We start from the raw sequence: 19,857 nt of genomic DNA on the forward strand, positions 1-19,857 counted from the left end.
GTCCATTGTTGTCATCTTTCTTTGTTGAAATCAGGTCTCTCTTGTAAATGAGTCCTCGAGGCTGAATGGGATTTACCTGTATAAATAAAGGTTGATTGATAAATGCTTCTGACACCAGTGGTCAACACGTTACTAAACAAGTACACATGTGGGGTTCAAAGTGCGTTCAACTTAATTCCAGTCTTGATGATTTGTGTCATTGAGCATTTGCAGGTTTTTTTACATAAAAATACACTTGATAGTTAGAATTTTAAGTATATTTACTGTATATTATGGTAATTTATTTATTTGGGCGGATTATGGTGATTCTGGGGTCGTGATGATGGGGTCCTTGAAGATTGTTGCCCAGGGTACAGCGAAGTGTTAATCTGGCCCTGCCAGTCAGAATTCCATTATAATCCCGTCTCTGAGCAGATCAAAACCGTAGGACCAGTCTAGATAAAAAATATCCAAGACATGACTAAGGCAGCCAGTGGTTCCATGCACAGCACAAGGCACCCTTCTTTACCTTAGCAACTGCCCCCCAAAATGTCTGCATGCCACTGGCAGTGGACGATATGAAATCATTCAAGAAAAACAAGGCCTTCCATTATGATCTAAAGTTCTGAATAAGCCATTAATCCTGTCTTGATATTTGACACTTAATCTAGTTGTTCTGTTTAGTTTTTGCTGTTTCGTGTCTTCATGTTGTATTTCATTCTTTGCGCTTCTCACTTTAAATCTGCCATCAGCTGCTGAGAGAAAGCACCATTTGGTCTCATCGTCCCTGAACGCCCCACCCCCATCACACCATCCCTGCATCCATGCAACCCCCACTCCTTTCCACGTGTGTGCGCGCGTGCGCACACACACACACACACCCCGGTACCGACCTGCAACAATGACCAAGGATTCCCCGGAGGAAGAGGAGGAGAGCTGCTCTGCGAGCAGAGGAGGAAAAGGAAGACCGGTTCGGAGAAACCGAGCCGACGATAATGTCACCATGTTGACCTCCTCCATGGATCCCCTCAGAGCCAGTCGCAGCCGGGCCAGCAGCAGGACCGATGGCGTCCGGAGTGTCACCTCCTCCCTGGATCTCAGCGCCTCCTCGCTGGACATGAGCATCCAGACCCGGATCTTCAAGATCATCGTCATCGGGGACTCCAATGTGGGGAAGACCTGCCTCACCTTCCGCTTCACTGGAGGCAGCTTCCCCGACAAGACCGAGGCCACCATCGGCGTGGACTTCAGGGAGAAGGCAGTGGAGATCGAGGAGGAAACGATCAAGGTACGAAGAAGCAGAGAGGCTGGTTGTTGTTGGTCTTTCGTTTTCCCTGTTCTTCAGCTCAGAGGAGGACATGACGAGGCCTCCTCCCTTATTGTCCTCCCAGACTCGTGCCTCTCATCAACAAACACCCCTGGAGGTAGTTGACATTTACAGGGTTGAATTTGATGGTGAAACTCATCAGTTGTTAGATCTGTGGACCCAATAATCATGAGGTTTGTTTTGATTTTTACCTATTTATTGTCTTTTTGCATTGTTTGGAAAACAAATGTTTAAAAAAAGCATATTCTTCATGTGTTTAACATGTCTCCTCTTTTGAAAATATTACCGGGTCAATAGCTTTGGATGCAGAACACTCATCTGTGATCCAACTCCAGAACCATCTGTGTTCTATACGTTTGCTAAAATTAAAATATAAATATATAACAAAAAGCAGAAAAACAAAAACTACATTAATAAAATAGTTCAGAACTTTAAAGTGGGAAACAGTTAAAACAAAAACAATCAATGTCTTACCTGTTGTAGATATGACTTCTGCATCCGTCACTGATGAGCTAACAGCTGCTTAAAGTTGATTTACACTTCATCTGAAATGCTGGGGGGGTGTTCTCTCACTGATGTGGTTGTGCAACAATAAATGTTTTTGATTTTGCACTCCTACCTAGAACCTGTTCTGTGCATAACCCCCGTGTTAGAACTATTGTTTTCCAGGGGACAAGTTCCATGTGATTGGTCAGAACTTAATGGACATGTCTGCAGAAAAGTGGCTGTAGAATGCTGCTTCATTTTCTTCAGCTGCTCCACTGAGGAGCAGATGGACAAGGTTGTTAGAAAATATAGACAGTTTCACAGCTGTTCCAGCAAACCATAAAGATAGTCAAATAATATTTGAAAAGAAACTCAAAGAATTGGTGGAAGGTGAGCAAAGTTTTCTCCATGGCTTTAAGCGTGTTAATGACCAGTTCATTTAAATTAGGTGTCTTGAAGTCATAAAATGTCCAAGACATACAACATAATGGCTCCTTGGGACCAGATGTTAAATAGAACAATTGTATGTATTTTTAGTATTTTATTAACCTTTATTTAACCAGGCAAATCCCATTGAGATAACAGATCTCTTTTGCAAGGGAGGTCTGGGCCCGAATGCAGCCTAATATGCATGTTTTTGGTCTTGGGAGGAAACCGGAGTACCCGGAGAAAACCCACGCATGCACGGAAAGAACATGTAAACTGCACACATAAAGACCCCAGGTCCAACCGGGGATTGAACCCTGGACCTTGTTGCTGTGAGGCAACAGTGCTAACCACTGAGCCTAAAAAAGGTAAATCTGGTCCTTTGGACATTCAAAAAACAAAACAAAGCAAAACAACAACAAACAACAAAATGTAGAAACGTTTTGTCTCTCATCCGAGAGACTTCCTCAGTCTGAGGTGCTGTTTTCAGCTCAGTCTCTTAAATAGCACCTTCTCAGAGTGGATCAACCAGTTTTGCTGCTGACAACCAAAACCAGCTGATCACATGCTCAAGAAGGACCATCAGCCTAACAATGGATCATTAGCACCTGATGGCTGTTTACTGTTCACAGAGGGCTGAGTGATACTAGCAATCACAGCATTGTAAGAGGGGGACAGTTGAACCCGGAGGCTCCACCCCTGTTTAACGATGGACGATTTCTTTTCACAAAGATGGCCTCCTTTACTCCTCTCTCAAACCATCGTTCCTCTCTGTCCAGGATGTGAACATCTTCATCCCTGAAAGAGTGACCGCTGGCCTGGAGATGAGTGTAGACCGCAGAGTCCTGGCCTGATGATGTTGATCTTCTGTACTGGTCCATCCTTTTGGCCAGTGGCTGTTTAGTTTCCCCGATGTAAGACTGATCACCCTCCTGACACTGAACAACATACACAACATTACTCTGTTTGTGCCGGGGGACTGGATCTTTGGGATGAACCAGTCTTTAATGTATTTTGGGGGTTAAAAGCCACTGGGACGTTATGTTTAGAAAATAAACGTCTCAGTTTCTCTGATACTCCCTCAACATATGGAATGACCACTGGTCTGGGTCTGGGTTCCTCCTTTTCACCTGTTGGCTGACTGGAGTCCTGTTTGGGTTTCTTCTCTGCTTTCAGGAAGGCCCAGTTAGGATATCCACATTGCTCTAGAGCCTGTCTTGTGTGGGATTTCTCCTTCTGCCTGGCTCCTGAGCTAGTGGGGACGCTGTCTGCTCTGTGGTACAGAGTCCTGATGACTCCTAACTTGTGCTCCAAAGGGTGATGGGAGTCAAACTGCAAATACTGGTCTGTGTGGGTGGGTTTGCGGTACACCTCAGTTTGCAAATGTCCTCTATCAGAGACTGAGACCTCACAGTCCAAGAAAGCCAACCTGCCATTTTTTTCATCTTCTCGTGTGAACTTGATGCATTTATCCACAGAGTTGATGTGATCAGTAAAATGTTGGACTTCCTGAGATTTGATTTTAACCCAGGTGTCGTCAACATACCTGAACCAATGACTTGGTGGTGTCCCTGAAAAGGACGTCAAGGCTCTCTTTTCTACCTCCTCCATGTACAGGTTGGCAACAATAGGAGAAACTGGAGACCCCATAGCACACCCATGTTTCTGCCTATAATATTGCTCCCCATATGTGAAGTAGGTTGACTGCAGGCACAGTTTCAAGAGTTGACACAGTTGTTCTGTGGAAAGCGTGGTCCTGCTGCTCAGAGTGGTGTCTGATTTTAATCTTAAACTGACCACCTCTACTGCATCATCAACAGGAATGCACGTAAAGAGTGATGTGACATCAAAAGAGACCAAAAGTGTCCTTTTGCTATCATATATTTTGAATTTAAAAAATTTCACTACAAGGTCCAGAGAGTTTTTAAATAATAAACAAATCAAGTATTAGGCTTCTTGGTTGTAGTGCAAAACAGTGCAAAATGTATAAGATGTAATTTTAGCCATATGTTTTAAACAAAAGAATATGTTGTTAACTTAACAGTTTCCAATCTTCTCACTTAAGAAATGAACAGCAACAGAGCATTTTATACTGAAACACTTCACCCTCCAAACCTCTAGTTGGCGACTCCTTCTGCTTTAATGGAGAGCTGACACAAAATGAGTCTGTGTCTTTGACCAGAGGGTCTCGCAGTAAAATCACACAACACAGCGTTCTTTTACAGATCAGAGAGCAGGTTTCTCTAAAGATGACCAACACTTTAACTTTCAACGGAAAAAATAAAAACTTTCGACAGAACACAGTCTTTTGCGCATGCGTCCGAATACGGCAACACTACGGCAAGACGGCTGTAGTTAGCTTGTAGCTTCGCTACTTAGCTCTCGAAGAAAAGACTTTAACACCACTTGCGCACAGTTTTCAACTCAAAAAAAGTAACGATTAAATCTGACAACTCTGATTTAACTTCAGACACAGCATTACTGCGGTTAGCCGGTAGAAGACAGATATCTATCGTAGGCTAAATTTCTATCGTTTCTACTGTATACCTTATATATCACGCATTCCTACTAAGGAGTGTCATAACTTTCTCATGATAGTCTTTCTGGTTCAAAATCACTGTGCACCTTCCTTTGTCTGCTGGGAGAATGATGATGTTTTTGTCCTTGCTAAGAGTGCTGAGTGCATCCCTCTCCTCTCTACTGATGTTGTAAGGTGGTGGTTTGGCATTGCTGAGGCAGGCTGAAACTTTGATTCTGAGTTGTTCTGCTTCACCCTCTTTAAATTTGTTGTTGCGGATGGCTGATTCTGTGGCTGTGATCATCTCCACCAGATCACCCTGTCTCCGGCTGGGTGAGCTGTCTGTCTGCCCTCTTCCTTGATGTTTTCTCAAACTCTCTAACTAGTTTGAGGCAATCCTGGCCAAAGTGGTTCAAAATATCCTGATGCATGCTCAATAATCCAGGTAGAAAAATTCTAAAAAAGGTAAATCTGGTCCTCTGGACATTCAAAAAACAAAACAAAGCAAAGCAACAACAAAAAAAAAATGTAGAAACGTTTTGTCTTTCATCCGAAAGACTTCCTCAGTCTGAGGTGCTGTATTCAGCTCAGTCTTATAAATAGCACCTTCTCAGAGTGGATCAACCAGTTTTGCTGCTGACAACCAGAACCAGCTGCTCACATGGTCAAGAAGGACCATCAGCCTAACAATGGATCATTAGCACCTGATGGCTGTTTACTATTCACAGAGGGCTGAGTGATACTAGCAATCACAGCATTGTAAGAGGGGGACAGTTGAACCTGGAGGCCTCCACCCCTGTTTAATGATGGACGATTTATTTTCACAAAGATGGCCTCCTTTACTCCTCTCTCAAACCATCGTTCCTCTCTATCCAGGATGTGAACATCTTCATCCCTGAGTGACCGCTGGCCTGGAGATGAGTGTAGACCGCAGAGTCCTGGCCTGATGTTGTTGCTCTTCTGTACTGAGCCATCTTTTTGGCCAGTGGCTGTTTAGTTTCCACAATCAAGGTGTACCTTTAAGACCAATTGTTAGCATGATTAAATCTGTCACTTACAATGTTTCCAAATATCTGGCGTCTGTACTCATCCCTTTAGTTGGCATCTCAGAACATCACATACAGAACACCATGGACTTTGTGATTAAGGTGAGGAACGATGGAACCCCTCAACCTCACACACCAGCTCAGGCTCCTTCCCCACCAGTGAAGTGACATTCCACGTCCCAGTAGCCAGCTTTTGTAGCCGAGGATCATACCGCCAGGGTCCCCGCCCTCGGCCACCACCCATCCCACATTGCACCCAACCGCTTTGGCCTCTCCCACAGGTGGTGAGCCCATGGGAAGGGGGACCCACGTCTCCTCTTCAGACTGTGCCTGGCCGAGCTCCATGGGTAAAAGTCCGGCCACCAGGCGCTCGCCCGCGTACCCCACCTCCAGGCCTTGCTCCAGAGTGGGGCCCCGGTGATCCACGTCCGGGCGAGGGAACATCGAGTCCATTTATTTTTCTCATCATAGGGGTGATTGGGCTGCACTTTGTCTGCTCCCTCACCTAGGACCTGTCTGCCTTGGGTGACCCTACTAGGGGCGTGAAGCCCCTGACTGCATAGCTCCTAGGATCATTTGGACACTCAAACCCCTCCACCACGGTAAGGTGGCAACCCAGGTCAGCCCAATTTGTTATATATCTTCTGACACAGGATCATCCTGATTAGGTCAAGGGGGTCAGGCAGGGAGCATTCCAATAAAAAAAAAGTGACTTCCTTTTCTGAGGGGCGGGGCTTTGATGACATCAGATTATGACCAGAGTGGATTGTTGGGCATCCAATAGGGATGACTCATGCCACGGTTGGTGCAATTTGGTCTTTCTATGTGAAAGTAATAGCGTTTGGAAATTATGGCATGATGGGCAAATTTGAGGCCTGGCCACGCCCCTTTAGCATATCCGAAAATCAAGATTTTGATAACTTTTACTCCCCAATGCCTTTAGGGCTCAGCAACCAAGTTTGAAGCCAATAACTCAAAATCCCTAGGAGGAGTTTGTTAAAATTCGTCATTTATGAAAATTGAAAAATGTCCTAAAATGACCTTTTGAACCAAAATGGCCGACTTCCTATTGGGTTTGGACCAGGGCTCCAAGAGACTTTTTCATAGGTCCTGAGTAGATACATATGTACACAGAGTTTCAGAATTATCTGTCAAAAATTGGCTTGGAACTGCAGTTTTAAAATATTCTAGGCGGTGGTGTGGAGGCTATTGGCCACTTATCATGGATTCCTGTTCAAGGGGTGGACATTGATCAATCATACTGGTTTTGGTGCACCTCGGCTCAAATCTGTGGGATTTAGAGCCAAACGTATGGCCATGGCGTTATGGGTTACTTCACCATGCAGCGACGCCCACATGCTCCACTGAAAACTGTCAGTGTTGGAAAACAAGTTACACCAACGTCTTCGGTCACCGGACACACTATCATGTTGATTAAGTCACAGAGGTCAGATAGGGACCGTTCAACGTAAAACTTTACACTTCCTGTTTTCAGTGGGCGTGGCTTAAGTGATGTCATGATTTGACCATTCAGTCTTGTAAGGGACTGGATGTGGATCAATCACTGAAGGTTTGATGTCTCAGACAGTTTTCTTATAGGAGCTATTAGCTTTTCGTTTTTCATGGCGAGATGCCAAACTTTGAGGTCTGTCCTCGCCCTTTCAGCAAGATCGAAAATGCACTGTTTTGATAATTTTTTGTTCCTCATGTCTTATGGTCCAATGGTCCAGTTTGAACCCGATTGAGCTAAATCCCTAGGAAGAGTTCTTTCAAATGTGGAGGCTGTAAACCTCAATAAAGGTGTGAAATTCGGGACCTCAATCCAAAGTGGCCACCTTCCTGTTTATTGTATAGCATTGGTGCCAGTGGGTTTTCTGTGCAGCTTGGGGAGTTGGACAAGTGTACCAAATTTCATGCTTGTACGAGAAAGTAAGGTTAAAGAGAAGGGTATTTTCAAAAATTTCCAGGTGGCGCTGTTGAGCCATTTCTGTTGCAATTTTTGCGACACCCTTAAAATATGTATATTTCATGCAGTCCTGATGCATCTGCCAAATTTGGTGAGTTTTCAGATTTGTTTAGGCCTCAAAAAGGCCAATTCATTTGACGGAAAAATTGTTGCTCATGCTTAATGAACAGAGCGATTAGGCCTTCGCAGCAGCGCTTCACTGCTCGGGCCTAAAAATTCACTAATAGGTCCAGAGAGTTTTAAAATAAACAAATCAAGTATTAGGCTTCTTTTTTGTAGTGCAAAACAGTGCAAAAGATATCAAATGTATCCAACAATTTTCAGTTAGGTCATCTGGACAGTTTCGTTTTGTTGAAACGTTTCACCTTCCATCCGGAAGGCTTCATCAGTCAAGGAAACACACAACGCAAAACGGATTCTTCCCCCAAACAGCTTACTCCATAGTGGAACAAATCAGTTATGTTGGTGCTAAGATGGTGTCTTTGGCACACCCCCTCCTCTTGTGCCGGCCCTCTTCCTCCTTGTCAGTCATGTCAAACTGGTTCAAAACCAGTCCAGCAGACTCCCAATACCGTCTCTCTTTCTGTCCAATGTCTGGTCCTCGACAATAGAGGCACGGAACATGGCCCACTTGGACTCAATGTCCCCCGCCTCCCCCGGAACGTGTTCAAAGCTCTCCCGGAGGTGGGAGTTAAAGCTCCGTCTCATGGGAGACTCTGCCAGATGTTCCCAGCAGACCCTCACAATATTTTTGGGTCTGCCAGGTCTGACTGGCATCCTCCCCCACTAGGGGTGTGACTCTCTCAGTGTCTGGTGATCCGATTCGATTCCAATTTTTGGTGTCACGATACGATTTAAAATAGATTTTTCGATTCAAAAACGATTTTCAATTCGGAAACGATTTTTATATTGAAATGGTCATAAAATTTTGTTTCAATTATGTAAATGACAAGCTGAAAAGATTAAACAACAATGTAAACAAATCGAACATTTATTTAAAAATAATTTTAGATTCCTTACTGTATCAAATATTTTTTATTGATTTTATATTTATACCAAAAATAGGAAAAAATATAGGAGTGCATAAAATTCTGTAACTTAAATTACCAGTATTAGGTTAGCTTAGTTGCCTGAATTTTTCTAAAAAAATAAAATAAATAAAAATCTAGAAACAAATAATTCATCCATCCATCATCTTTATCCACTTTTTCCGTTTCGAGTCACAGGTGTCACTGGTGCCCATATCAGCCATCACTGTGTGAGAGGCGGGGGACAACAGGTCTCCAGTCCATCAGAGACAAATAATTCAAAATATATAAATACAAAAGTAAAAAGACTTCAGCCTACCATATATAGTATATTAACCTTTAAATCAAAACAAAATACATACTTCAGATATTTTTAACCATATTGCTCTTGTTATATTTTCAAAACTTAACCTAATATGAAATATACAGACTTCAGTCTTAACCATACCGGTTCAAGATGGCGGTGCCAGTGTGTTCGGCTTGCCTCTCTCTGCAAACCTTGATTGTTTCTGTGTTGTTTTTTGCTTTCATAATTCAGGGTGCCAACTTTCTGCTGTTGTATAATCGCCAAACGCTTTTAAATCTTCGACCCTGTTTTAATAACTTGGCTTCGTTTGTGCAAGAGGGCCAGAAAACCTCCCTCCATTTTTCCCTCCATTTCTGTCGGACGTGCCGTCCTACCTGTGCCGCACCCCCATTCCACCTGCACGGAGAGGGCGCAGACGCCGCGGGAAACGCAGCGGCCGTCTGGTCAGACTGAAAGCCTGTTTGGCGTTGGCCGCTCTCTCTCATGGGTTTGGAGCTGCATCTAATAGTTTCATCCTGTGGCGCTCCTCGGATCCTATCAGCTCCTCTCAGGTTCCTGCTGTCGGCCTGGATGAGGGACAATCTGCGCGCTGCCTCTCCCTCCCCCACCTCCGCTCGCGCAGAGTGAATCATCACAACCTGCTGATCCGAGCTCCTCGGATGGATTACACCTCGGCTCTGGTACCTGTTGTCGGCTTGGGAGGGGGGCAGCCGGTGCGCTGCCTCACCCTCCCCCACCTACGTGCGCGCGGGGTGAATCATCACAACCTGCGGCTGCTGGACAGAGCTCCTCGGATTGATTACATCACCTCCGCTCCATCTTACATACAGTGCAAATTGATCTAGTGTTTCTTAATCTGTGACCCTATGTTTTAAATGCTTTTTATTAATTCTTAAGTTATTAATATTAGTGTATTGTATGTATATATATATATAGATAGATATAGATATGTATATTTTTTTCTCTTTAATTTACTCATTGGTTGTTGTTGTTGTTGTTGTTGTTGTTGTTGTTGTTGTTGTTGACTTTGATAACAGGTTCTGTTTTAAATGTGCTCTATAAATAAAGTTGACTTGACTTGACATGACATGGCCCTGGTTAATGCTAGATCACTAACTAACAAGACTTTTATTCTGAAGGATTTCTTCACCTCCCGCGGTCTGGATTTTTTATTCTTAACTGAAACATGGGTAACTTCTGGTGAGTCCAGTGCTTTTTGTGAACTCTTGCCACTGAACTGTACTTTCTTAAGCTCTCCCAGGAGGACAGGTTGTGGAGGAGGAATAGCAACTGGGTACAGGAAGAACTATCTCTGTAAACAAATCACACCTTTAACATTTTATTCCAGCTTTGAGTTCAACTTATTTGAGCTCGGATCTTCACACCGGGTGCTGTGTGCTGTTCTATACAGACCTCCAAAATACAACGTGGACTTTCTGACTGACTTTGCAGATTTGTTGGCAGGAGTCCTGCCTAAATATGACAGATTATTGATAATTGGAGATTTTAATATCCACGTGTGTTGTGCTGACAAACCATTGGTCAAAGATTTTTTTACAGCTGATCGATTCTTTTAATTTTGTTCAGTTTGTGTCTGGTCCAACACAAGAATGTGGCCACACATTAGATCTTGTCTTAGCTCATGGTTTTAATGTTTATATTCTGTAAGTGTGTAATGCTGCTTTCTCAGACCACATGCATGTTGTGTTTGACATGCCACTTGTCTGTCACTCAGTCAAACCTCGCACTCCTGCACAGCCCTGTCGGGTCATTAACTCCTCCACTGCTGCTCAGTTCTCTGCAGCCTTTAGTTCTGCCATCAGCTCCAGAGATCCTGTGGGTCCTAGTTCAGATGTTGAAGCTCTCTCCTCTCATTTTAACTCAGCTTGTCAGACTGTTTTAGATGCTGTGGCTCCATTAAAGATAAGAACCTCCAGACCGAAGCATGACCCCTGGACTGATGTCACATGTGCTGCCAGACGCCAGTGCAGGAGAGCAGAGCGAAAATGGAAGAAGGACAAGTTACAGGTGTTTTTCCAAGCACTGAGGGACAGCTGGCGTTTCTATCAGTCCACTGTTAGAGCTGCAAAAAACAAATGCAGTTGTGACACCACTGATTAAAAAACCCGGTCTTGACTCTACAGACATGTCCAATTTTAGGCCTATTTCTAAACTGCCCTTTGTGTCGAAGATCTTGGAGAAAATAGTTTACAGTCAGTTAACATCTTACTTAAACAAACACAACCTTCTGGAACTGTTTCAATCCGGTTTTAAAACTCACCACGGTACTGAGTCGGCACTGTTGAAAGTTTTTAACGACATTCTTTTAGCCACAGACTCTGGTCACTGTGTAGTTTTGATGCTGCTGGACCGAACTGCTGCCTTCGACACAGTGGACCATCAGATCCTCCTGTCTCGTCTGGAGAACTGAGTGGGCATTCAGGGTCCTGCTCTACAGTGGTTTAGATTCTATTTAACTGAGAGAAGCTTTTGTGTGCGCTTTGGTTCTGTGGAGTCCTCTGTAGCACTTCTCACATGTGGAGTACCTCAGGGATCTGTACTTGGCCCCCCTTCTGTTTTCCCTTTATTTACTACCTCTGGGATATATTCTCCGGAAACATGGTATTTCTTTTAATTTTTACGCCAATGACAGCCAAATCTATATTCCTTTGAAACAAGATAAACAGTACACCTTGAACCAACTCCTGAATGTATGGCGGAATTCAGAGCATGGATGTCACAGAACTTTTTACACTTTAATGAGAAAAAGACGGAGGTCTTGTTGTTTAAGCCCAGTGATGGTTCTAAAGTCCATGTTGATCTGGGTCCTTTAACCAAACATCTGACTGAGACAGCAACCAACCTGGGTGTGAGGTTGGACAATGATTTTAAACTGGATGCTCAGATTAAATCTGTGGTCAAGTCCAGCTTTAATCACCTGAGACAACGGGCCAAGGTGAAACCATTCCTGTCACAACACATTTTGAGATTTTAATCCATGCTTTCATCACAACTCGTCTGGACTATTGCAATTCACTTTATGTGTGGGCCTGAGCCAGTCATTACTGACTCGACTTCAGCTGGTTCAGAATGCTGCTGCTCGTCTTTTAACTGGCGCCAGAAAACGAGAACACATCACCCCTGTTCTAAAATCACTACACTGGCTCCCAGTTCGTTTCCGGATTAATTTTAAGGTTCTTTTGTTTGTATTCAAATGTCTTCATGGTCTCGCCCCACAGTATCTGTCCGACCTTCTCCAGCCATACATTCCCTCACCCTCTCTTAGGTCAGCTGATCAGCTGCTGTTGGCCGTCCCAAAGTCCAACAGGAGGCTGAGAGGTGACCGAGCGTTCTCACTCGCTGCCCCTAAACTGTGGAACGAGCTGCCTCTGCACGTCAGACAAGCTGACTCACTTCCTGTTTTTAAATTTGCTCTGAAGACTCCTTTTTTCCTCTGGCTTTTAACGCAGCTTGAAATGTTGGCTTTACTGTTTTATGTTATTTGTTTTATTGTTGTTACTGTTTGCTGCTTTATGATTTGGTAGTTCATTACTTTTATAGTATTTGTTGAGTTCATAGTTTTTATGCTTGTATGTGTTAGTGTACAGCACTTTGGCCAACGGTGTCGTTTTAAAGTGCTTTATAAATAAAGTTGTATTGTATTGTATTGTGTATTGACTCATATTTAGTAAATCTTTAACAAAATTTCAAAACCTGTGCATGTTTGCACAAAAACCTCTTCTGTATCAGAGCTTCTCCCATTTGTCGTTTCATGGTGAAGTTGTGGTGCTGCTTTATCCCCCCCCAAAAAAAAATCTATATGAAGGAATAACATACATTGAATCCATCGTATTAAAAATAAACCTGAACCCCTCACCTTCCACTGAGCTGTCTGATTGTAAATCCTTTGTGATATAGCAGGAGATGGAGAGGAAAATTTCACAGCCTTTGGGGGAAGCCTGGAAGTTTGTTGTAGAGTTCGCTGGTCGGCTGCTTCGCTTTCATCTTCCATGCATTTTGTCGTATTTCCAAAATACTGTACCGCAATTTTATTTTACACTTCTTGTAAACAACTGTGCTCTTGTGGAGCTCTGTCTTCCCCTGGAACATTGTAGGATCTGAAACGATTTTTAAAGATGAAGAGACTGGTTGAGTCGTGCTGTACCCCTTCTCCATGCTAGCAGGTTCCATTCAGATAAAGGGAGCTGGCTAACTAGATTGCTGTATAGTGGCCTGTACGGCTCAATTCTACGGCGGCCGAACGGGAAGTAGGAGCGGAAAAAATATAAAACTTAAATGCATTTTTTTAATCTATTTTTGGACCTTGAGAAACTATTCAGAATCACCAGGACTAAGAATCTAGATTCATCGAAAAAACAAATTTTTTTCTGCTCCCCTAATCCATGACAAGCACAGAAGTCCAATAACAGAACACCACTTGGGTTCAGATCAGGGGGGCCATTCCTCCCAACCACACCCCTCCAGGTCTCACTGTCATTGCCCACGTGAGAGTTGAAATCCCCCAGTAGAACAAGGGAGTCCCCAGGAGGTGCACTCTCCAGTACCGCCTCCAAGGACTCCAAAAAGGGTGGGTAATCTGTGCTGCTGTTTGGCGCATAAGCACAAACAACAGTCAGAACCCATCCCCCCCACACGTAGGCGGAGGGAGGCTACCCTCTAGTTTACCGGGGTGAACCCCAACGTACAGGCATCAAGATGGGGGCAACAAGTATGCCCACTCCTGCTCGGCGCCTCTCACCAGGGGCAACTCCAGAGTGGAAGAGTGTCCAACCCCTCTCAAAGAAACTGGTTCCAGAGCCAGTGCCATGTGTTGAGGTGAGTCCAACTATTTCTAGCTGGAATCTCTCAACCTCACAGACCAGCTCAGGTTCTTTCCCCACCAGAGAGGTGACATTCCACGTCCCACTCTGGTCATAATCTGATGTCATCAAAGCCCCGCCCCCTCAGAACAGGAAATTACTTTTTTTTTATCGGAATGCGCCTTGTCTGACCCCCTTGACCTAATCAGGATGATCCAGTGTCAGAAGACATATTCATTGAACCTTTATTTAGACAAGTAAATCCCATTGAGCCCCGAGGACTCATTTACAAGAGAGACCTGATTTCAACAAAGAATGATGACAACAATGGACAACAGCGACAACAATAAACAGTTATAAAAAGTCATACAAATTTATTTATTTATTATTTTTTTTACAAATAGGAAGGCTAAAAAAAGAAAAGTAACAAAAAACAGCTAGATTCTAAGGCGAATGTAGAAAACTAAAAAAAGGAACATGTCTGCATTGGTCCCTGCCAGGAGTCCAACAGATTCTTAAAGCCACTTAGAGAGGTCAAGGTCAAGAGCTTCAAATCTTTTTGTAAGATATTCCAGGAAACAGGAGCAGAGTAGGAGAAGGCCCTTTTGCCTAGTTCAGTCCTCACTGAGGGAACACTGCAGGTTAAAATGTCCTGAGAGCGCACGCTGTAGCTGCACTCACACAGAGACATGTAGGAGGAGATGTATGAAGGCAGCAGACCAAGAAGTGATTTAAAGATGAAAAGGTACCAGTGAGAGAGTCTGTGTGAAGTTAATGATGTCCAGTTAACCAGTGAATACTGGGTGCAGTGGTGGGTATGATAATCACAGCCAGTTATGAATCTTAGTGCACCATGATGGACAGCATCCAACATCTGCAGCATCCAACATCTGCAGGGTTCTTGTAGGAGCGTTCATGTAAATAATGTCACCGTGATCAATGGAGGGAAGGAAAGTCACAGATACAAGGTGTTTCCTAGCATTCAGAGTTGGACAGGATCTGTTTCTGAAAAAGAAACCCAGTTTAACTTTCAGTTTCTTTACCAAGTTTTCCACATGGAGCTTAAAAGAGAGATACGAGTCGACCAAGATACCCCAATATTTATAGGAATCAACAAACTCAATTGGGACACCATTTGAGGATGAAATCAGAGGAATTACTGCTGGGACCAACTTCCTTTTTGAAAAAGCATCCCTTTGGTTTTGTCGGCATTTAGGACAAGTTTGAGGTGCAACAAATCTGGATGATGTTGAATGCAGATTTCAAAAGCTGTAAAGCCTTTTCAACTGTTTTAGCTCGACAAACAAATGTGCCATCAGCATAAAAAAGTATGCAGGTCAGGCTGGTCTGACCTGCTTTAAACCACAAACAGTTTTCGCTGGAGGGGGTGGCCGTTGCAGGTTGGCGAAGTCAGACGTAACGCCGTTGCCATACATTTGCCTCTAAATTCCACATATTTCAGCCAAGCTGCACCAAACTCAATACACTCGATCAGTATCCACCCCCAACAGGAATGCAGTCTAATATTTCATAGATGTGGCCTAATGTCTCAACAGCGCCCCCCTAGAATAGTTTAAAATCTCAGCCCCGAGCCATGTTTTGACCGACAATCATGAACACATGATACACATGTGTAACTTGTCAGGACCTACAACAAAGTCTATTGGAGACATGGCCCAAATGCCACAGGAAGTCGGCCATCTTGGATTGAATTTCCAAATTTGACCCGATTTTGGACGTTTATAGCTTCCACATTACATCAAACTCGTCAAACAGCTTTTGACATGCAGATGTCAGAATCACTATGCACAGTCTTGAGGCATTGGCAATCAAAAGTTATCAAATTCTTTCTTCTAAATCAGAGCATGTGGGCGTGGCCAAGCTTCAAAATCTGATCTTTCGTCATAAAACAAAGGTGGAATAACTTGCGCACATAACATCCCAACTGAATGAGACTTTCTGTGTGTAATAACTGACAAACGCTCATCACATTCACAAGGTCAATTGGTGCCGTCAACTTAGCCCCGCCCCATTTGAACAGGAAGTCACCTGTTTACGTTCTGGTTTTCTTCCATTCACTCTACCATTCATACGGATTTAAGTCTGTGTTTAATGACCCTGCAAAACTTGAGGCTAAATCCTTCTCTCAAAACTGGCTGGTGGCTGGAACATGTGGGCGTGGCTGGATGGCAAATTCCAAAACACTGCTGTTTGCATATGGTTGGCTCTAATTCACAAAAGCACAATCAGATTTGCTCCAAATTAGATATAATTTACCTTTGTTACCCTGTAAAAAGTCAATAGGATTATATCAACATTTGACTCAAGTGCGCCCCCTAGATTACTCCATCAGCTATAGCTTACTGACACATCATATGATCTGTACCAGATTTTTTGTGTGTCATGAGTGAGTGGTTTTAGACACATTGGTATTGTTGTTTTATGTGCTGTCACCTTAGCCCCACCCCCTTTGAACAGGAAGTCACCCGTTTTCTTGCTGTTCTCTTCCTTTTACTATAAGATTCATATATATTTAAATGTGTGTTTAATGACATGAGGCAAAATCCATCTCTCGACACTGGCTGGTGGCTCAAGCATGTGGGCGTATCTGAATGGTGAATTCCAATCTCTCGCTGTTTACATATGGTTGGCTCTAAATCAAACATGCATCATCTGATTTGTTCCAAAATGGATATAAATGACCTTTGGTAACTTCTTTAAAAAAGTCAATAGGATTATATCAACATTTCCCATACCATACCATACCATACCATACCACATTATTTATAAAGCACTTAAAACATCAACAAGGCCAACCAAAGTGCTGTACAGACAAAACAACAGGTAACATACAAAACAAAATACAAAATGAGGTAAATCAGAATATAGACAAAAAACGGTGCAGATAATGACGACAAAACAGTGTGGAGCATACAGGATCAAAACACAGATCATCTTGTTTTGAAAGCTATTGAATAGTAGTGAGTTTTTAAACAGGACTTGAAAACCGAGAGGGAGGGGGCCTGTCTGACAAGCAGAGGTAACTTGTTCCAGAATCTTGGTCCTGCTACAGAGAAGGCCCTGTCACCTCTGCGCTTAAGACGAGTTCCTGGAACTGTGAGGAGCAACTGGTCCGCTGACCTCAGGGAACGTGGTGGGACATACGGTTGTAGCAAATCAGAGAATGGGGGGGGCGACACTGTTCAGTGATTTGTAGACATACATAAGTATTTTGAACTGGATTTGACTCCAGTGCGCCCCCCCTAGATTGTTCCATTGGCTATAGCTCACTGATACATGATCTGATCTACACCAGATTTTTTGATCATCATAAGGGAGCACTGCTGGACACATTACTGTGTACATTAATGATACCACTAAAGCTCCGCCCACTCAGAGAAAATATTTAAGAGCATTGCGTCAGTAGTGCAGCACGGTGGCGCAACTGGTAGAGCTGCTGTCTCTCAGTGAGCAGGTCCCTGGTTCAAACCCCGGTCCAGGGGCCTTTCTGGGTGGAGTTTGCATGTTCTCTCCGTGCATGTGTGGGTTTTCTCTAGGTGCTCCGGTTTCCTCCCACAGACCAAAAACATGCATGTTAGGCTGATTGGTAACTCTAAATTGTCCCTAGGTGTGAGTGAGAGAGTGAATGGTTGTTTGTCTCTATGTGGCCCTTTGATTGACTTGCGACCCGTCCAGGGTGTACCCCGCCCCTCAACATGTCATTTGTGGTTATCAATGGATATAGTTTTAATATTTCATAAAAGGGAAAAATAGGACTACTGACGCATCCATCCATCCATCCATTATTTTTACCCGCTTATTCCATTTTGGGTCACGGGGGTCGCCGGTGCCCATGTCCAGCAATCACTGTGCGAGGGGCGGGGTACACCCTGGACGGGTCGCAAGTCCATCACAGGTGTAGTGGACTAGGCCTATGTCAAAACTGACCAGATGGACAGAAACTGTCATTTCATTGATCTGCATCCAGAAATACAGTTTGACCCATCCTGAGACTTTCTTTCTTGAATTAATCAAGTAGAAATGACAATTCTCTATGATCATTACTATTTTACAAATGTTTTAATAATCAAATTGTGTTAGTTCAAACAATGTTTACAGGTTGAAGAGAACTACTCATTTTTATTTACATAAACAGTAAGTAATGATTTTTATTCCTCATTCAAAGAAGAAATCAGGGTAATATGCATTTCTTGATTTTTCTGTCTTCAATGAGCAAGTCTGTAAGTGTGTTAAAGTTCGAGCTTCGGTCAACTAAAAAGTTTACTGAAAAGAAATGTCATGTTTAACTTTTACAGCAGATACTAGGAGAAGAGACGCCACTGAGACTGGTTTTCTCCAATAATCTTTCTGTCTGTTTTAAACAATCCTTGACTTTCCATAACACCTTACATCACAAACCACACCTCTGTTCTGGTCCATCGACCAATCAAAAAGCTCTCAAATGACCCGGAAGTCGAACCCATTTAAATGTGGCGACTTTCCAGTTCAACAGTAGAGTTTTTCAGAGCTTGAAAGTTTTTCCTGGAGAAGAGTTCCAGACTTTAACTCTCTGAAGAGAGTTAAAGAGTTCAGAGTTCTTGGATGCTAACGCAGGCGTCCAGGATGCTTCTATTGGAATCCAGAATCCAGAGACGATCTTGGGGATTATAACTTCTGTTTGGATAACCTCACACGACTCCTAAGGGTTTGGCTGTCCTCACGGAGACGCTGAAAGAGTCAGAAGGGAACTCTACACCGACGCTGATTATCATCTGCCAGGTAAAGGTTCTATTTCGACCAAGCGTACCGTGGGCCAAGCTTATTCTCCAAAGAGCGTGTTGTTCTGGTACCACAGATAAATTCCCTCACACATCTCTCTGTAAGATAAATCTCCATTTTCCATCTTAAACTCTCCTTTCTCCTAAAATCATTACAGATATTTTAGAAATGTCTGAAGCAAAGTTTCTCAATCACCGCCGTGTGATTGATGTCTGCTGTTCTGCTGAAAAGTGACAACAATCTCCGTATTGTTCCCACTTCCTGTGAAACTAGCCATGTTATTGTTTTCATATTTTGCCAAATTAATGTAAATGTTTGATGTTAAACTTTGATTCTGTAAATAAATGACCGCATTCATTTTGATGGGTCAAAGATAAATAACGTCTCTCGTTACATTTCTGTTAAACTCAATGCACGCATGTTACACAGTCAGAAAAATGAAGAACCCGTGAAATGTATGAATATATCCAGTATATGTCATACTACACAGGGTCACATAAAGACAAACGAGCAAACAAACATTCACTCTCTCACTCACACCTAGGGACAATTTAGAGTTACCAATCAGCCTAACATGCATGTTTTTGGTCTGTGGGAGGAAACCGGAGCACCCGGAGAAATTCCACGCATGCACGGAGAGAACATACAAACTCCACCCAGAAAGACCCCTGGACCGGGGTTTGAACCTAGGACCTGTTCGCTGAGAGGCAACAGCTCTACCAGTTGCGCCACCGTGCTGCTGAATTTCATTCCTTCAACCTTTATTTACAGAGGTTATATTACAAGATATAGCGCAAGGTAAGGTTAATAAAAACATTGTTTATGTGTTTGTTAGCTGTGGTAACGTTATCCATCATTGCAGCAACTTTAGCCACAGTAGCTAAAATATACAACACGGGCTGTCAGTGCTGTAACGTTTAAAGGTTTACTAGCTATATTAACGTTAATAAAAACAGTATTTGCGTGTTAGTTGTGGTAACGTTATCCATCTTTATCAATTTACCATTCTGTAACTGTGTAAGGAAACAGCCTCCAATTGTAAAGTAAGCTAGCTAGCAGCAACAGGGAGCTAAACTCTACACTGCTGCTGCCTGTCAGTGCTGTAACATTAAAATGTTTAACTTTATTTATTAATGTAAAATCTCTGACATCTTCCAACACTGTTGTTTAGAATA

At 43.2% G+C, this 19,857-nt stretch overlaps 1 protein-coding gene across 1 annotated transcript in view; it reads left to right on the forward strand.

Annotated features, from left to right (window-relative positions):
• The first annotated feature begins 836 nt into the window (after positions 1–836).
• The window catches only part of rab33a (RAB33A, member RAS oncogene family), a 30,410-nt gene continuing 11,389 nt past the window's right edge, over positions 837–19,857 (forward strand). Inside the window, exon 1 of the mRNA XM_037676021.1 lies at positions 837–1,267. Within this exon, the coding sequence (XP_037531949.1) occupies positions 881–1,267 (387 nt within the window). The 5' untranslated portion in view covers positions 837–880. The remainder of the gene's footprint in view (positions 1,268–19,857) is intronic.

Source organism: Nematolebias whitei, chromosome 4 (genome assembly GCF_014905685.2).
Source record: "Nematolebias whitei isolate Nwh7 chromosome 4, NemWhi1, whole genome shotgun sequence".
NCBI classification, from domain to species: Eukaryota; Metazoa; Chordata; class Actinopteri; order Cyprinodontiformes; family Rivulidae; genus Nematolebias; species Nematolebias whitei.